A 20431-nucleotide genomic window follows, 5' to 3' on the forward strand; every position below is an offset into this window, starting at 1 on the left:
GGTAAAGCTTAAGAAGTTATTTCACGAGCGAAATTAAATCTCCTTTTACTTTAGTACTTGCATTTCGGCAAGCCAAAAACCTTTATATATTTATTAATCGACGTCTTTGTCCGCAAACAGTGTCTTTGGCATTTTCTTCTAACACCCATTTGCTTATTTTGTTGCCATCAGAAACTGTAGAGCTTCAAAATAATAGTTAATACAACTATCCAATCGAGTCTGGGTAGTATAGAAAAATTGCTACTTTAGGGCTGTACATGGAACTTTTAATAATGGTACCTCAGTTACGATCAAAGCAAAAATAGTTGTTTTGTGGAGTTGTATAAGATGCATAAAATATAAACAATATTTTCAGCTAATTTTTGTCTACATTATTTCATACAAATGTGAAAGTCTTAGACCTTCATCAATATCAAATATGAAAGACAAGGACGTTGAAAATGAAATAGTCAAAGCAAAAGGATATCTAAAGCAATCCGACGACTCCAGCAATTTGTAAGTTTTCCATAATCTTGTTTTAGCAACGAATGTAGTAAGCAGGCAAAAATATTAAAAAATTCAACACTTGCAATCATTTGCAAATTTTGGTGTCTATGGCTGTTTTGTAACAGAAGTATGGCGCCGTAGATTAGTGGTTATAGCTCTCGTACTCTGTGCGGGAGATCGGGGTTCGGCTCCTCTTGACGGTGATTCAACATGGGCGGGTGAATATTACCATAGCCCTGGGATAACCCAAGCCATGTGAGGGAAATTGGCAAGATGGCACACTGTGTTGGCCGTTGGATGTTGCCGGATGTTGTCTAGTAGAGCGCGTGCTCTAATTGTTTCTGCGTAGCTCAAAATGAGCATTGAATACTCTAGGACTCTCCATCTAAGCCATGGCCTCTCCTGGAAATAATAGACGGGTATATCCCTTGATATTTGTGAGGCTAGCCATGTAAAATATGCACATCTATCTATCTATCTAGTATCCAGTAATATTCTGGAAGGATGCATCGTCGTGTTGTGTATTTCTTCGTGGCGTGGTTTTCTTTGACTCGTAATAGTTTTCGTTGTGTGGTATCTTTCATCGTTGTGTGGTTTTCTTCACAGCGTAATGGTTTTCGTTGTGTTGTCAGGCCTTGCCTTGAGCAAATAACCTCCCGAGCAATTAATTGCTCGCGTCAGAGTGTCCACGCGAGCAATTTTGCTCGCCATATTTTTCGCTAAAAAAACATTACATTTAGTCTCTCAGGGCATCTTTTTCAGGAGAGGCGTGCACCTTGGCACACACCTAAATCGTTTCAGGCGTGTGATTAAAATGCCTGCCACATTTCCAGTTTATTCGGACATGTCCGTGGCTCGTTTAGAACTTTCATCGGTTAAAACGTCCGATAGTTTTCCGTCTTGGTCGGACACTTTTAGATCTCAGAATTATTGAATAGTCCTGGTCCTTGAAATCCATGCGCAAGCCTATTCATAGCCAACCTGACCATCCTAGCTAATTCACTGACTCCTGACTTAGTTAAAAGAACTACGTAGACATAAATCTCTTTTGCCTGGCCCCTTCGTCGTTGGTAACCAGGTCTTACACAAGAAATCCAGCCACGCGGTTCTTGACTAATGCGGAGGTGAACACCGACCGAGCACGGATGACGCAAGTCTGCAAAACTGCACTTACAGGCGGAACAGACAATTTATCATGGATTTATTTGTAGATAATTTCTTCATTTGACGAAACAATTGGAAACCATAGCAGGTCCAAATTTAATGGATTATTTTCTTTATGCCGCAACTGTTTTCAAACAATTTTAAAAACGAAACTAACGTGCGATATAATTTTTTTTCTGTATCAATTTTATGTACCTGACGTGTACCTGAACTTTCCGAATGAATTTGGAAGTTTTATTTAAACCATGCAGATAAAGATTTTTTAAATTTCCGCGCCCGAAGGCGTAGGAAATTCTTTGAAACCGTCGGTTTTTCTTTTGGAGCATTTTTTGAGAAAAAATCGACCCTGGGATTTCACGTTCCTCTGATTTTTTGTTACCTAAATGTCGTTTTAGGCCAAAATTGGTTCAAAAATTAAAACTACTTTATTTTCCACAATATTTGGCACAGTTAACAAAAAAGTATACTGAACATGATGGTGACATCAAAATTTCAATTTTTGGGCACCTTAAATGTCATTTTAGGCCAAAATTGGTTCAAAAATTAAAACTACTTTATTTTCCACAATATTTGGCACAGTTAACAAAAAAAGTATACTGAACATGATGGTGACATCAAAATTTCGATTTTTGGCCACCTTAAATGTCATTTTAGGCCAAAATTGGTTTAAAAATTAAAACTACTTACTTTATTTTCCACAATATTTGGCACAGTTAACAAAAAAAGTATACTGAACATGATGGTGACATCAAAATTTCAATTTTTGGGCACCTTAAATGTCATTTTAGGCAAAAATTGGTCCAAAAATTAAAACTACTTTATTTTCCACAATATTTGGCACAGTTAACAAAAAAAGTATGCTGAACATGATGGTGACATCAAAATTTTGTTTTTTTTGTCAACTAAATGCCGTTTAAGACCATAAACGTTTCAATCGGAAGACTTTCAACCATGAATGATAGGCTATAGTTTTTGTTCGCAATTTCTTTTAAAGTGTGAGTTTATTATGACACGTTTCGTTTTGTTTGCGTTTGTTGTAAGATGTAATGTCACTTGTGTGTTTTATCTTCAGAGCTTCAAGCACCAAACCTCTTCGAATGTTTGGCACGATAACACAACGAATTAGCAGGTTGTCATCAAATATTTTGGTAGCGAGCGGAAATTCTTAGAGCCCCCAGGGCTTCTTGTTTTAATTTGAAAACGAAGCATATTTTTTCCTATTTGCTGAAAAATAAACAATAAATTTATGAAAACGACAGTATAGTCATGCATACTATTTCGGACATGTAGAAAAGAAAGTTAAGATTGAGAGAGTCGCTATACCAGTAGACGCTCGATCATCGTGTTTGGGGTTCACGATTTAAAACGTCCCCCACTTTTCTACTGCAAAATGAATGCGCAACAAAGATTAACCTTAATGACCGTATCGCAAGCGTTTTACAAAATGGTGAATGAACTTTTGCACGATGGGTGGAAAATAATCACACCAAATATCTTTTCAGTTTCAGGTTGAGCGTTTGTGCAGGAATTTCACTTAAAAGACCAATCAATTCTTAAGAAAAACGTTTACAATTATCTCAAAATGTTAATATTTACGCGAGCAATAGAATGCTCGGGTAACGAGCATTTACACGAGCACTACGCAGGCGCCAGCAATTGCTCGCGACTCATGGCAAGGCCTGTGTCGTATTACTCATGTTGGTGTGATCTCATGTTTCGTCGTGTCGTATGTCACTTCGTGGGGTATTTCACTTTGAGGCGAAATAGTTATGCTTTTTTTAACGAAGTTACTAATTTCCTGAAGCTTTTACACAATATATATATTTCACTTTCTTTCTAGTGGCTTTGGTCTTTCTACTGGGTAAAGCTAGCTGTTATTTTTCTCATTTTCTTTTAATAAACGATGCATTCTTAACTATAGATTTAGCTAGCTAGCTATACATTTTAAGCATGCTACACTGTATACAGTACAGACCAGATGTAAGCGTACGCGTACGCTCAACTTGCAAAAATAATTGCTTTCATTAAAAAAAACAATAGGATAGCGAGTTTCTTTCAAATTGCGCGAAAATAATTGCTTCGTGTTAAAAACAAAAGCATAGCAAGAAACATTGTTTAAAAACAATACTCTGCGCGAGAATAAATTAAACGCGAAGGCCATTGAATTTTTATTTTTTTTAACAATGAAACTAATTATAGTAACACGATTTTAATCTCGATTTATTTAAAAAACACAAGCTCTTTTAAAAAACAACAAATCCAATGATCTAAATGTTTAAAAAAAAACTAATGCTACTTTTAAAACTTTTAGTAATATTTCTTTATCGTCGAAACATATTTTTTAACATGCAAAACTTTTAAAAGTTCTTTTTATAAAAAGCAACGTTTAGCAACGAAAACGGAAAAACCCTACGTTCGGGACTTTTCCCTTCGCGATAAGATTTCGAAAACAAATTAAATTTTAATACCGAAGAAAGAAAAAATCTAAAAATATAACTTTTGACGTTTTATAGTATCACGCTATATTTTATTGTTAAAAACATTGTCTTTGTTTTTTCTAGCGTGCAACAGCTCTATCTCTTAAAAGATTTAAACAATGCATCTCGCTGTCTATTTAGTTTTCGGGCAAATCTTTTTTAACTATCAAACAATGGCTCGCCGTGTCACATTGATAGAGTTGATAACATTTTAAATACTTAAAAAACTATCTAACGAAGCTTTCCTATCGCCGTTCTTCGTTCTTTAACTTTCTAAAAAATCATTTCTATCGCCGCTCTTCGTTATTAAACTGTGTCTCATTGATATAGTTGATAACATTTGGAATATGCTATTGGGAATAGTTATGTTAACACTATTTGACGATAGTTAGGCGCAGTTATAATAAGCTATTTTTTCTTCAATAATCTTTTGTTTATTACGCGCAAGTTAATGACTTACAAGACTCGCAAGATAATTAATAAGAACAAAAGACAAACAACTACCGCCCCCTGAGAAAAAGGTGTGAAACTTACATCTGGACATCGCTTACATCTGGACTGTACTGTAATATATTATCTATTTTGTAGTTTAAATGGATTCTGATGAAAATGTCAAAAATCAAGTAAACTAACTACATAAACATAAATTATTACATAAAACTATTACATTACATTTTCATAATCACAAATGTAAAACTAACTTAAAAATAGAATATAATTTTTAGCACTAAACTAAAGGTTTTGTTTATTTTACTGCACTTTATTCATGTGACTTGGATTTCTTGTAAGCACTACACGAATTTAGTAATTTTGTGTTAAAAAAGCATGAAAATTTTCGCTACGAAGTAAAATACGCCATGAAGTGAAATATGTCGTGAAGTGAAATACGCCACGAAGTGAAATACGCCGCAAAGTACAATAAAGTGAAATAGCCGCAAAGTGAAATACGTCGCGACAAACACAAATATGACTCGACGAAATGTTAAACCACCCCACAAAGAAGGATACGACGCAACAAAAACCACACCACAAAGAAAGATACGACACAAAGAAAAGGATTTATGACGGGACGAAAACCATACACGAATATTGTCCCATATATAACTTCATAAAAAGTGCAGGCGTTTTTGGGCGAGTTCAGCGTTTTGAAAAAAAATTAAGTATTTACTCAAAAATCCCCGCATAGACCCAAACAATGCTGAAAAAGAAAAGAAAATCAGACACAGATGATTTAAAAACTATGAAAATGAAAATAAACTTACTGTGTGGTAGCGAAGTTCTTAAAAGAACTGTTTTTGTGGGTTTATAATAAGATTTACTTGATGAATAACTTATATATAAACTTTATTAACTCCTTTATCTTCAAGCGCCTTCTTCCAAACTATATTCACCTTCCTGATTCTTAAAAACAAGGATATCCAGCTCTTTATTCATGTCTTATATACTACACAAGTGTTCAAATGTATTATGTTATGTTGCTGTTTCAAGCAGTTATTATTCTTTCAGAATAACAACATCATCCTGTCATTTTTTAATTTTTTTGCAAACTTGAAGATTTTTCAAAAACAATCTTTTGAAATTGTTACAAAAACCTTGGGGATCTTAAAGTCGAGGAAATCTTTAACTATATTAAAATTTGTTGTTTAAGGTATGATTGCTTGTCTGGACTGATTGGGAATGCATTAACTGAGAGACCCAAGGATGCTGCAGGTATATATTGTTTGTTTCAAGAAAATACTGAAAAGGATTGTATAATATTTTTAAGTTCTCTAATTGTAAATTTTTCACCTTTTTTTATCTAACTCAATGTAAGAAATATTCTATGTCATTTACTTAATTATTCCTACATCTCTAATACAGAGGAAACATGGTTTCCTTGAGAGTTATACCATAATTAGCAATTTAATCATAAAAATATAGTAATATTAGAGAGGGGAGAAAAATCTTGGCCGAGTGAATTATATTACATCCACATCATCATCATCATCATCATCATTCTCGGCTTAACGTCCGTTTTCCATGCTAGCATGGGTTGGACGGGGTATATTAATGACCCTCTTCCAATCTGATCTAGACTGTGTTAGATCTAAACTCAACTTCCTCTCTATCAAGTCTGTCCTTATAACCTCCTGCCAAGTCTTTCTCGGTCTGCCTCTGGGCTTTGCCCCAGGAACTATCAAGTCTCTACACTTTCTTACCCAATTATCCTCCTCCATTCTTTCCAAGTGCCCCAGCCAATTCAATCTTCTTATCTGGATAACATCTTTAATTCTACGGAGACTTAGCCTGCTTCTTAGCTCATCTGAACTCTTTCTGTCTCTCAGACTGGCATTACACATCCACCTAACCATTCTCATATCATTCCTTTCTAAACGGTCAAGATCTTCCTGCTTCACTGCCCATGTCTCACTACCGTACAACATAACACTTCTTACACAGGCCTCATACAACCTACCTTTTACCTCAATTGACAGGACTCTGCTAGTCAATAAAGGAAGTAACTCTCTAAACTTTTTCCAAGCAGAACCTATCCTGCAAGTAACACTTCTTCCAACACCCCCTTCACTGCCCAACATATCACCTAAGTAACAGAAGTTCTTAACTATCTCTAACGAGCCACTGTTGTACATCATTAAAGCTGGAAATCCTTCATTCTCTATAATCTCACCTTTGCAACGCTTGCATACAAACTGTATGCCAGCTCTTAACCTTCCACTAATACTACTGCACTTCTTATGTACCCAATGCTTGCAAGTCTGACAAAAAATTGAGTTACTACCAACCCCTTCTTTGTTGACTATTTTAACTTCTGAATTTTTTTTTTACAATCAGTTATTTTAAGCAAAATTATTTTAAGCTAAACAGAACAACTCGAGTTTATCAATTACTGGAATTTTTATAAAAATACAGGGACTCTGTGACATTTTATTTATCTATTTATTTTTTAGACCTTCTTGAAAATTATATAAATGTAACAACAAAGGTGAAACCGGAGGTATATATACGATAACAAATTGATTATTTATTTTATTTAGAATTTTAGACCACATTTTAATAATAGCCTGTGAAATTAAAGTACCAAAATAGACTGCATTCTGTCATTTCCTAACTTTTGAACAATCCTTCTGGAAATCTGTAGAACCTAAACTCGGATTTATGTCCTTTAATTATTGACAGTACACAATCTTTTGCAAAATGCACAGGTTCTAAAATAGGGATTTGTAGTGTATTATTCACAATTTGGCGGTCATTCTAAACAAAATTCTAGTATTATTACTATTCAGAAACTAGTTATTGAGAAAAAGCCTATGATACATATTATGAATTTCATATTTTTGACAGGCATTGTTATTTTGTGAATTCTTAGCAGTATGTATATATAACGATTTGGTGAGTATTTCAAACAGAATAATGGACATTATTGTACAGGTTGTTGACTGTAAGAAGTATATTGTAAGAATGTTTTAGCAAAATTGCACAAGTGTTTCTGGTACTTCAAATGTTGCAGGATTATTTGTTTGAATATATCTTGAAAAATATTCTGTTTATTTTATCTTAATTATATACCATAGGTTATTGAGGACGAAGAAATATCAAAACTTCATGTGGCTAAAAAACAGGTCAAGTTATTTGAAGTAAGTATTAAAAAACAACTACCAAGAAAGAAAATTACTTAAATTTGCGAATATTAACCAACTACAGCTTGCTGATAGAAAGTGGCATTATCCAAATTGTCATAATACACAGAACACTCAAACCGTGTTTTGTTATTGGTATTAGATACAAAAGCAAACATACATATGAACAATAACTACCTTTAATTAAATATCAATAATTATTTTGATCAATATTTTGTTACCTTGAAAGGTGCATTCAGTGCTAAGTAGATGTTTATTATTTATCTTGGGGTTAGGGTTAGAATGGTTCCGAAAGCAGTTTGTTTTGTTGTAAACAAGTTATTTTGTTTTGTTTTTTCAATTTGGTCAAACTTAGAGAAATCTTTTTCTGTCTTAAATTGTAATAGACTGGTAATAGATTTTAAGTTTTAGAATTTGATGCAGTGTGGCATAATTGATATTTTTAAAATAAAAAAATTCTTTTCATCCTAATTAAAGATATGGGATGACTAATTTATTTCAATGATGTCATATTTAAAGGTTTTTAAGTAAATCTATCTTTAAAATATATTTGCCTGCACATAACTTTTTGAAGGACAAAATAAAGAAAAGGATCAGTGTTTTTGGCAAAAGTTAGTTGAGAGCACAAATGTAGTAAATCGTTTCATGTATTATTTAGAAAGCTAATGATGATGAGTACATGGAAGGCAGAGAAAACGAGGAGGAATTTGAAATTCCCTTACCAAACTGCTTGCAACTTGCTTTTTTCTTTGAACAAGCTGGTATCGGTTTATCTAGAGAGGAAATGCTTAAGATATTTCTTTCATTGAAAGAACTTGTGCTCAACTTTCCACTGAACAGTATTCGGTTTTGGGGTGAGTAAATTTTTAATTCTTAGAGCATGGGAAATGTAGTTATTGTTGGAATATATTTTGGATGGAATTAATATTAGAATTGCATTTCCTGTGTCCTTTTTCAACATTTTCAAAAGCTTTGTTAAATTCTGTATTAAACTGAACCACGTATAGAGTAGAATTTTCTTTTTTCCTCTTCTCTGACTTCAAACTTTTTATGATGAACTATACTTACTTCAGTCTTTTTCAGGAGAGGCGTGGCGCACGCCTTGGCACACGCCTAAATCGTTTTAGACGTGTGACTAATCGCACGCCTGAAAAATAAATATTGAGTTTTCAAAATCAACCTATAAAATCGATTTTGTAGCAAGCGATGGCAGACCTCGAAACAATTTTTGGAGAGTCGTCAGACAAAACGTCTGATAGATTTTCGTATTGGTCGGACACTTTTAGATCTCAGAAATTATTGAATAGTCCTGGTCCTTTTAATCCACGAGCAAGCTTATTCATAGCCAACCTGACCATCCTAGCTAATTCACCGACTCCTGACTTAGTTAAAAGAACTATGTAGACATAAATCTCTTTTGCCTGGCCCCTTCCTCGTTGGTAACCAGGTATTACTAAGAAATCCAGCCAAAGGGTCCTTAACTAATGCAGAGGTGAACACTGACGGAGCACAGATGAAGCAAGTCTACAAAACTGCACTTACAGGCGGAATAGACATTTTATCCTGGATTTAATTGTAGATAATTTCTTTATTTGACAAAACAATTGGAAACCATAGCAGGCCCAAATTTAATGTTTTTTTTCTTTGTGCCTGTAAAAACGAAACCTATGTGCGGTATAATTTTTTTCTGTAAAAATTTTGTTAAGGTGTAGCTGAACTTTCCGAATGAATTTTGAAGTTTTATTTAAGCCACGGGGATAATGATTTTTTTAATTTGAAAACAAAGCATATTTTTGCCTATTTGCTTGTGATGACCTTAAAAATGGGAATCATCGCACACCTACTCAAATATTCCTGAAAAAGACTGTTACTTAGTGGGAAGCCTAAAGTCCTTTCAGGAATGTTAGTGCTTTCCAATTTCTACATTGGACATCTGAACTAATAAGTAAGTTGTAAATGAATCTAAATCTAAATTAAATTAAAATGAAGTTCACCCAAATAGATATTATTGCAAAAAATTAAACTCAGGTTTTTTTTCTTTCTGACCTGTTATTCACTATCAGGGTTCGAATTAGCAGTTCACAATTCGCAATTTGTGAATCGAAATGGCATTTTTGCGAATCACTTTGCGAGGAAAATGACAAAATTGCAAATTGAATATTTGTGAGTGGCGTTAGAAATGCTTTTGTAGATTGCATTTTAAAAGTTTAAGAACAAAGAAAGGCAATAGAAATGCTTTTTTAGATTGTGTTTTTAAAATTTAAGAACGAAAAGCGGCGATAAAAATGATTTTTTAGATCGTTTTAAAAACTTAATAAGAAGAACGGCAATAGAAAAATGGTAATTGATCTAAGGTGTTGCCAGTCCATATCTAGATGGTGTGAACACCTTGTTTAGAAGTTTTGCTGACGTCAGGAAAAACCTGCCAAAGTACAAAATTATTTTTCTTCAGTTTATATACCCAATTTGTATCTGTTGTACAAAGTGTGTATAACGCTGATAAGGAAAATTATAGGATCATGTACATTTGACAAACGGCTGCATAGATTTTGGTTTAGAGGTATTTTGAGGACGTCATTAATCCATCTGTTCTGAAACAGGTGGATTGGTGCTTTCTAGTTGCCTATGCAGAAGTTATTTGGCCTCAAACTTAAAAGTGCAGTGCAATGGCTTCACCAAATGTAATAATACCATTGACATTAGACTTTGTAATTACTTAATGTTTAAATAGCTGATAAACAAATTAAACTGAATTCACGCATGTTTTAGGAGGAAAAAAATCACCTTTGAAAAGCCAAATTTGTGCCTGGTTAGGTATTTTCAGTCACACACAACTTTTTTAATTAATATGAGAGATTATTATTTAGGATTTTTTTATAGGTAAACTATTTGGTACTGAGGCGAACTATTACATTGTTGAGGTTGAATATCGAGATGGGGAAGGAGAGGAAGAAGAGAATGCCGTAGTGAGTCCACACAAATTTAAAAAAGATCTCTACATAGCAACAACGCAAAAAAGCTTAGGTCATCAGTCATCTGAATAAATGTTGCATCTTTTTTTATAGGTATCTTCTAAAAAGTGTAAACCTAAAATATTGCAATTTAAAAAGCCATCTTCTTGTAATATAGAGGTATAACATAATAATTACTAAAAATTAAACCTTAAAAAATAGATTAAAATATCTAATGTTGACAACTGCAGCAACAAATTAAACACCACAAAGTCAACGACAACAAATTTCAGGCTGTCACGAGAGTGACAATCTTTAGTTAACGACATCACAACAAATTTCAGTGGCTTTGACAAGAACGACATCGCAACTAATTTCAGTGGCTTTGACAAGAACGATATCACAACTAATTTCAGTGGCTTTGACAAGAACGACATCGCAACTAATTTCAGTGGCTTTGACAAGAACGACATCACAACTAATTTCAGTGGCTCTGACAACAACGACATGACAACAAATTTCAGTGGCTCTGACAACAACGACATGACAACAACAACGCTGCCAATGATCATAGTAACCATATATAAGAACTACAAAACATGCAACAGAAAGAGAAAAACTAACAGCTTTAAAACAACAACAAATCTCATCATATGATTCAAAATTAAATACTAAAAAAACATATTTAACCTTTTTTAGCGTTGCGTGAAATGTGGGCTAAGAAAACAAAAATTTAAAAATAACGATCATAAAGAATTGGTAAGCATAATATAAATATAAATAAAAAAAAATAAAAATAAAATAATATGTTAGTTGTAGGTATTCTATGTTTTGTATTAATTTATTTTTAAGTCTGGAGAACTTTTCGAACTAGAGAAACAATTCCTTGTTATTTCTGTAGCAGGTCTCTGTCTTTTTGCTGTATTTCAGGATTTGTATAAGAATTTTAGCATTTCTTTAATTCCTTTGTATTGTGTTAAAAATCTTTTACTAGTATGGTGATGACAAATTTGGTTTGCAATTTGCTAAATATTTGCACAAATTAGAAAGAATAATTTTAATCAAACTCATGTCAGAAAACTGCACTAGTCACTAAAATTGTGGAGATGCAATTCCAGTATATAAATAGGTCCTTCAGTGTATGAGATGCAGAAAGAATGAGAATTCGAGCATATTTTTGTTAAAATTAAAGTTTGCTAATTAGAAACTTAAATAACTATTGTTCATAATGCGTAGAGTTAACACAATATTAATTAATAACACAATCCAAGGTTGCCACATCTTCTAAATTTAAAAAATAGTCTTCTCAACTCCTTCAATCTCCTCCAAAGGTAACGTTATTTAGAAATTGTACTTTATAACAAACCTTACTCAAGATTATTTTTTTATTTTAAAGTTTTTCATTATTAAAGGTGATTTTGCATTTGTATGCAAGAATTAATGTGAACGCTGCATATGCCAAATTTCCAAAATAACTGCCATTTCCCAATTGATAATGGTAATGAAAAAGCATTATTTTTGAATAGAATCTTGTTAAATTGATTTTTATTAATTTTCACATTTTTGTAGGATGAAGAACCTCCAGTTGAACAACCTCTAAAAGAAGAGGAAGAAGAAGAAGACAGTATGTATTTTTTTAAATTAAATATTTTTTTGTAAATGTTGTTCATAAAAAAGCTTAATTAAATAAAAGTACAATAAACATGAAAATACAACCTAACTCTTAGTAAACCAACAAGTATGTATCAGATGATAATATAAATCAGTACCCTCTGATTTGCTGCAATGCAGTCCTGAAAGAGATGTTTTTCCCTCTGATCAGAGCTGGCTGGAATGAAAATAAAATTATTTTTGGCATATGGTGGTTAAGCATAATGTTAACATGTTTAATTCATCGACTGTCTTGTAATAGTGTATGTAACAAAGTTGCTCACAATGATAATGATCATGTGAACAACAAGCCAACATCATAATAAATGTCGGTACAAACGGTACTCTCAAAACAAGAAGCAACTAAAATAACACGAAAAAAACAACACAAAGCTTGATATCAAAAGAAAAGATATCTTTTAATTTGTTTTCCTTTAAAAAAGGAAACCTGTTTCAAACTTAGCAACTCACCTGGCGTGAATTTTACTCATTGTTATAAATTAAGAAATGTTAACAATACCTGCAAAGCGGCACATTGTACCTAAATTTCTTTTACCAAAAGGTCCCAAAGAGGAAGATATTTTACCAAAATCGTCATGGAAACCTCCCCCTGCCATACCAAAAGAAGATCATCACACTGGCGCCAACAAAAAAGTGTACTTTGTGTGTGGGGAACGTAAGTTTTTATTAATGTACTAACTATTGATGTTAATAATTAGTGAAGAGCGAAGCGTATGTTTGTGTGGAAAGCGTATGTTTGTATGGACAGCGTATGCCTGCATAAAGAGCGTAGTCTGTGTGGAGAGCATATGTCTGTGTGGAAAGCGTATGTCTGTGTGGAGAGCATATTATTTATTGATGTATTAACGACTGGTGTTAAAAGTAAGTTACTTCGTGTGTGGTGTTGTAAATTGCTGTAAATGTGGTAATCACTTGTGTGCGTCGCAACATCTTTTGCAATGTAGAAAATAGAATATTTTGATTGTATCTATGATCACTTTTGTGTCTTATTACTCTTGGTTAATGTCGTACTTTGTTCCTATTAGCTGGGGAAGCGTGGATAAAATTGCCACATGTTACACCTGAAGAAATAACGGCAGCCCGTCAAATTACAAAACTGTTGACAGGAAAATTAGATGCAGAGGTATGTAGGCTTCTAACCCGGTTTTATTAGATCAGGGGTAGGGGGAATATCTATATCCTGAATCAATCAATCCTTAAACTGTAGGGGAAAATAAGTTACATATATCATAGAGATATATACCAAAAAAAAATCTTAGTACAGAAAGTTTTATTCATGTATAATAAAAAATTTATAGTATTAAAAGTTTAATTTTGTTTCTTAAAAAGCCATTTCAAACATTGCGCACGAGCACACGAAACACTGTAGCTCTGTTGTCTTCAGTAGCAGTTGTGGTGCGTTTAAACACTGTAATCTGTGTAGATTAATATAATATTCTTTCCGCAGAACACACTGAACAACTGATCACTGAATATGAATGTAAGATTTCTTTTTTAGATCACTTCTTATCCACCTTTTCCTGGAAAAGAAATTAATTATCTACGCGCACAAATCGCTCGCATCTCATCATCAACGCAGATTAGTCCGATGGGGTTTTTTATGTTTGATGATGAAGAGGAGGAAGAGGAGGAAGAGGAAGGTAAGACAAACCAACGCTTGTGTTTATATACATCTTATTAAATAATTAAAATTGGAGAACCCCTTTTCTGGTGCCATTGATATATCATCACCTAAGTGTTCGTACCTGATCAATGATGTAGATGGTGTAGTGATTAAGCATTCGACTTGTAATAACAGGTTTAAGTCCCCGCTCCACCACACTTTATATGTTCCTGTATGTATAGATTTGGAGCCATCTGATGACCTGTGAATGGCTTTTGCAGTAGAAAAACAAGTGATATGCGTAACGCTAGGGAAATTTAATGGTTACTGTCAAAGGAAAAAAGAATGGAATTCCCAGGGAATTTAAATTTTTCTTTACTCAGTTACTGTTTGCCATCTTTTAGCTTACATGGAAAATTACATGGAAAATCTGGATTTCGAGGGTTTATCACTTCGTGAATTGACAGACCCCTCTATGTCTGGTTGGGTTCATCACACGCAACACATCCTCTCACAAGGACGTTGTTCCTGGTTGAATCCATTTGAAAAACCTGAAGATGACTTCGAAGAAGAAGAGTTTGACGAAGAAGAAGAAGAAAATGATGACAATATTAAGCCTGAAACAGGACCTCGTCTCTTGTCGTCTGTTGCTGACGAAACAAGTAATATATAAACTTTGTTATTTTACGCATACGTTATTCTACTCTTCATACAAATAAAAAATTGGAAAATCCCCCTTTCCTCTCTCACCTGCAAAACAATGTAGTTAAGCATCATCCCTGTGTAAAAACTATTAATTTGGTCCATTTGTATAGTAACACAATATGAATAGCAACATTGATTTAAAGTGCTTCAAATGTTATCTAAGTATTAGGAATAAATATTTTAAATGTTTGAAATTGGTTTGAATTTTTTTTGAAAATATTAATAAAATTTTGCTATCCTGCACAATTTTGTTTTAAATTACAACTAAAGTGTGCTTCTTTTAAATGCTTCGTAGTTTCTAAATGCAATACATTATTACGATGTGAAGATATTTTATTTCAGCGATCAAGACAATCCCACCATGGACAACTTACGTGTCATCTAGGGTACTACCAGAATATGCTGTAGCAGTTGCTAGATCCAATCGTTGGCCTGGAGCTTATGCGTTTGCACGTGGAAAGTATGTATTTTACAATGCTTCAATGTAGGAAAGCTTAAATTAAAAGTTGAATAAGTATTTTAATAATGTTATGCCACTTTGATCGTGCAAGAGAATCATGATATAACCATTAAGTTTCTCTAAAGTAAAAATCAGGTATTAAGCAAGTTGGAGACATCCTTAAGCGAGGCTTAATAAGAGAGACTTGATTAAGAGAGTCTTAATTAGTTTTGCCAAGTCGTAGGCAAGCGTCGTTTTTCTCTGCCAACTTGAAATTGTCATGTAGAATAGAACTACCAATAAAATCTACATTTAATATCTATTTTATAGATTATTTTATAACAATTTACCCCTAACTGGCTTTAGTAGGCTAAACAGATTCATCCATTTCGTAACAACAGAAAAGCTTCTTCATAGTTTTGACAACCCATAGCTGCACTTTTATGCTCTGAAGCAAGCCTTGTTCGCAGTACACGAAAATGTAGACTAGAATAGAAGTTGAGCGTTGAAGCTTATTTAATTTGCGCGCACATAAGCGTCATAAGCGTGTAATTCAAGCGTACTTATAAAAATTAGCTATCAAATATATCTTTTAATTTAGAAATCTAATTTTTTTTTCAGAATATACGAGAACCTTTACATCGGATGGGGTCAAAAATATACAGGACAAAGTTACGCTCCCCCGTCTCCACCGCCTGCTTTAGAGGAGTACCCTGATGGTCCGGAGATAACGGAAATGGACGACCCAACAGTGGAGGAAGAAAAAGCATTGAAGGAGAGAGAGGAAGAAGCATTGAAAGAAGAGGAAGATTTAGAAAATTTCGATGATGAGGACGATGATGATGATTAAAGAGGAGGATTATTTTAGAATGAATGAGTTGTGTACAGTTTTAACTTAATTGATTGTATATTTCTTAAAATTAATATATTAATGACAAATAATCACTACTGTTTGTTTGTTCCATTTAAATTTCACCAACGAGCAACCTTGTTCTGTTGTCTCTTCTATGACCGAGACGGCAAGGTATCGCCGTCCGATGTCAAAAAGATACAATATGCCCTGGGGATGAGGTTAAACAACGAGCAATTGTGAACATGCGTATTTCAAACATGCTGCATCATTGCTGTTTCGTTGAGGAATTGAAGATTTTTCAGCCTTTCCAGCGAAACCTGAAATTTCTACATTGATAAGAAAACAATATAATCCAAAATGGCAGGTTATTAAGGTGGTAAATATTATTTTTGTTGCGTAACGAAAACTCATTCTCCGTGTCGTGGGTAAAAAGTCGCTGACGAACTTTCACAGTGTCGCAGTTATATTTCCTAACGCTTTTAAAAGTATGAGAATCTCAGAAGTTATCTGGTAAATACTCTCCTTCGTGGGTGTGAAGAAATGCATCGTTGCATGGTTAGTCATTGCGATAATTTGCCGATTAAATTTAATACTAAAAGCTATTGCTTAAAACCTTAAATTTGCATGATGATTATTTTTAATTAACATAATTGATGTTGTTGCTAGGCAACTATAGAAATACCGTGCAATTTTGTTGTTAATATTTCTATCGAGATTTAATCCGAACAATGAGTATAATAGTATAAAAAAATAGTTGAAAGTCAGATAGCGTTGAGTCATTTCAATTACTTACAGTGTTGTGGAAAAAAGATTGTCAAAAATGGGTAAAAAACGAGATTTTGTGAGTTTTATTTGTGTATTTTGTTTATTTGTCCAATTTGTTGTTGTTTACATTGCGTGACTGTCAGGTACATAAACAACAGCAACATGTCACCACACGCACAAAGCCAAACCGATGACTTTAATAAAATGGGTAAAAAAAATGTTCAGACAAAATTTGCATAGAGTTGCTAAATAAAAGAAATACTCTTTCAATCCAATTTCCAGGACTTTTTTTTCGCTTCCGCGAAAAAAGTAAACAACGAAAGTGAAGCCCTGGTTACGAGATTGCAGGTTCTATTTCTTTTAAGTAAAAAATTGGTAGCAACAAGATTTACACTGCATTGATTAGTTTTAACGATATGTTGTGTGGTTTGGACTCCGCGTTTTAGCTTCTCAAACTTCCGATTTAACATAGTCGAATCTAGTATTTTCCATATATCACACAATAGAAAGCAAAAAAAGCATTGAGAATTTTGAAAATAGTGAGAAAACAAAATCAATCATAGTGCTTTGAAGGTGCGCATTTGATACTTTCATCTAAAGGTGCGATTTTCCACGAATGCGCTTACAAGACGTGGAAAAAACAGCGAAAAACGGAGGACAAGCTTTTGTGTTACCTGTCCTGAATGCGTACCGATAACATAAATTCTAGTATTATCGATTTTGTGTGTGTGCGTATTTCGATTTTATGGATGAAGCAGATACGTTTAAATTGAAATATCTAATTAAACCATTTGTCTTTTGTTTCTGTAATGTTTTCCCGCACGTCCGCAGAAAACGAAACCTCGCCACTAAAAAGAGATAAAAAAAATTCTTATAAAAAATACGTCACCAAATTCATCAATTATTATATTTGACGACATTTTGACCAGATTTTTGGCAATTACTATTTTGCACATCTAACTTTAAAACAGCTAAAATTGAAGCTGTCTGTCTTTGTGATTTTGTTGTCTGTAATTGTTAGGAAACATTAACTCGATTATTAATTTAGCTAATATTGAAACATTTAGGGGGAGTACAATCCGAGCCCAAAGAATCGAGTAGCATCAGTCTACCTCCCTTGGTTGGCTGGTGTTTCTTTTGTTATGTTTGTTGTTGGTATCGTGATATGCGTATGTGCAGGTTTGATGAGAGTCTACAACGATGATTTAAATGATCTGCTTTTTCAAGTTTGGGTTGGAATTCCGGTACGTAAATTATCTATTTCGAGGTTTCTTTCCTGGATTGAGTTTTTCAAGACAAGAAGAAACCGTCCTGGAAATTTTTTTTTTATAATTGTTTATATATATATATCGGTAAGCAAACTTGTCACCAGACCTTGTAAGGTTTTTCGTATGGAGACTATCCTAATACAAGAACCTACGAACCTTGGGCAAACTAACTTTAATTTAAATTTTATCAAAACATTTTTTGTTCGCTTTTTTATTTAGCTTGTCGTTGTGAGTGTGTTGGGATTCACCAGTGTCATCACAAGAGCAAAAGAAGTGGTATGCTTTATTTGTATTGGTCTCCACATTCCTTTTCGATGATTATGCTAGGAAAACTTTTTAAGTTTAGCAATTATATGAGCAAGATTATTTTCTACAAGGAATCTGTAACGTTGAACACTTTGAGAAGACAACAGCTTGCCTTTCCATAACACAGATTTCTCCGTGTCTCCTCAATTCAGATCAATATTTTCTCAATTCAGATCGATGCTTTGTCAATTTAGGTTAATGTTTTGGCACTGCTGTCTCTGCTAACTATGGCTGTGTGCGGATTTGGAGCTGTTACAGGTGGTCTCACATACTGGGAAGATCAATGGCAACTAGTGAAAGAGTTACTTAATGATAATAAATGCTCGGTTCAAGCAAGTGCTTGCCAATGCAATGTTGATAATGATGTGTTACCTATGCCAATGAGAGGTCCGTGTTTTAATCTGCTGTTAATCTTTCCTTATCGTCTAACCTTACTTTTCAAAAAGGACACACTTAGTGTTAAATTTAGCATTTAGGTGTTCTCTGAATTTCTGCCACAACATTATTCCTAACCAAATAATTTCTAAAATGGTAACAGGGGGGAACAATGATGTTGAAATATGTACGACCGGAGAATTCTCATGGTTTTTTTTTGACGGGCTTAAACAAATAGTCGGTAAAGAAATGCACTACATCGTTTTATTTGTAAAATCATGACTATAGGTTCATCTGTCACCTGACACTAACCATCCTTTTATTTACAATTATTGCTTGTGTTAAGTCAAATACATTTTTAAACCTAACTTTTCGCGCGTGAGTCGATAAGGTGAAATTTGCTATTTTTAATACGTTTTACTCTATTTTCATAACATAACTTTTAACTCTTTTTGGCTTTTAGTTTGTAACACACATTTTTTTCAGTGCTCTGTTTTTAATCACAAAAAAATTCAGTGTCGAATAGATTACTGTCATTTTACACTTTCTGTTTCAGTGGATAGTTGTACAAATTTGGAAAGGGTTGTATTTTTGTATATCACGATGTTTTCACTGGATGCGTTTGGTGTGATTCTATCCTTCCTAACACTTCTTATGTCCATGATGGTCAACTGTTGCGGAGCCTGGACGGTAATTTGGTACCACTTTCACATAATTGTTTTTGCGAAATATCCACGCCTGCAGACTTACCTAGAAACTCTTTTAAATCTAAAACCAAAAACATTAATTTTATGTTATACAGTCTTTAATTTTTATGTTTAAGTCTAATTTTGAGCCTGTCGTACCAAATTTTGCCAAGGACAATGAAGTGGAAATCATATAAGGTGTGCTTTGTGAAGTATTTAGCACAACCCCCTCAAAATTGACGATGTGTGTGCAGATTATGAACACAAATATAAAGTAAAGGAATTTGGATGCCGGTTCAGTTCTTTATTACACATTTGTTAATTCAAACGTTTGTTCTTTCTTTAGTATTTACCGTGGTACGATCGCAGAATTGATCCAGATAATGGCGTCAACGAAAAGTATGTCCAAAGAGAGGCTGGATTTGTGAATGGAGGATATAAGCACTAATAACGTAAAATTTTGAAACACAGGCACTTCTTTGCAAAAAACTTTATAAATGTAATTCTTCTATTTCTTTTTTACTCTTTGACTTTTGGTGTATTTAAGACTACTCGAGGTTCTAAAAATACAATTCGTCTTGTTCCTGTGAAGCAAGGTGATCTTTTTTCTTAACTAAAATACAAAAACATTTTAAGTGCTTCCTTTAAACCTTCTTAAATGTAATAAATACTTCAAATATATCGAACACTCAGGTCAAGCTTTTATTTCCCTCATTCTTAAGATCTGTCAGCAGTGGTACAAATTTTTTGAGCAACGTGCTCACTATTTATTTTTGTTCAATAAAACATTGAAATCATTGTTCAGATGAGTTGTGTATTTTATTCACTTCTGTAGATGGAACGGAAATGTGTATTGGCCAGAAGTTACATCATTCACGTTGACGAAACGCAAGGACTTCTCTAACTCTAGATTTGTTTTTCTAACTAAAAAATATTTCTCTAAATGCTTTCTTTGCTGGGCATTTCAAAACAGCTCCTGTTTATGAGCACACAAAATCCAAAAATTCTCTCGCAGTAATTATTCAAATTTTACTTACTCGACGT

General features: G+C 33.6%; 2 protein-coding genes across 2 annotated transcripts; both read left to right on the top strand.

The window, feature by feature from the left end:
- Positions 1-237: 237 nt before the first annotated feature.
- LOC130613917 (radial spoke head protein 6 homolog A-like) lies at positions 238-16079 on the top strand. The gene is made up of 15 exons (XM_057435279.1): positions 238-495; positions 5776-5837; positions 7076-7122; positions 7700-7762; positions 8424-8619; positions 10646-10731; positions 10831-10896; positions 11416-11475; positions 12286-12340; positions 12929-13042; positions 13413-13510; positions 13886-14027; positions 14395-14652; positions 15038-15155; positions 15756-16079. The coding sequence occupies exons 1-15, from the start codon at positions 419-421 to the stop codon at positions 15982-15984; spliced, it is 1671 nt and encodes a 556-aa protein (XP_057291262.1). The 5' UTR covers positions 238-418; the 3' UTR covers positions 15985-16079.
- Positions 16080-16696: 617 nt separating this feature from the next.
- LOC130614809 (uncharacterized) lies at positions 16697-20193 on the top strand. The gene is made up of 6 exons (XM_057436266.1): positions 16697-16828; positions 17820-17996; positions 18240-18296; positions 18521-18713; positions 19258-19391; positions 19734-20193. The coding sequence occupies exons 1-6, from the start codon at positions 16808-16810 to the stop codon at positions 19833-19835; spliced, it is 684 nt and encodes a 227-aa protein (XP_057292249.1). The 5' UTR covers positions 16697-16807; the 3' UTR covers positions 19836-20193.
- The last annotated feature ends 238 nt before the right edge of the window (positions 20194-20431 follow it).

The sequence above is a fragment of the Hydractinia symbiolongicarpus genome, chromosome 11, assembly GCF_029227915.1.
Source record: "Hydractinia symbiolongicarpus strain clone_291-10 chromosome 11, HSymV2.1, whole genome shotgun sequence".
Taxonomy (NCBI): domain Eukaryota; kingdom Metazoa; phylum Cnidaria; class Hydrozoa; order Anthoathecata; family Hydractiniidae; genus Hydractinia; species Hydractinia symbiolongicarpus.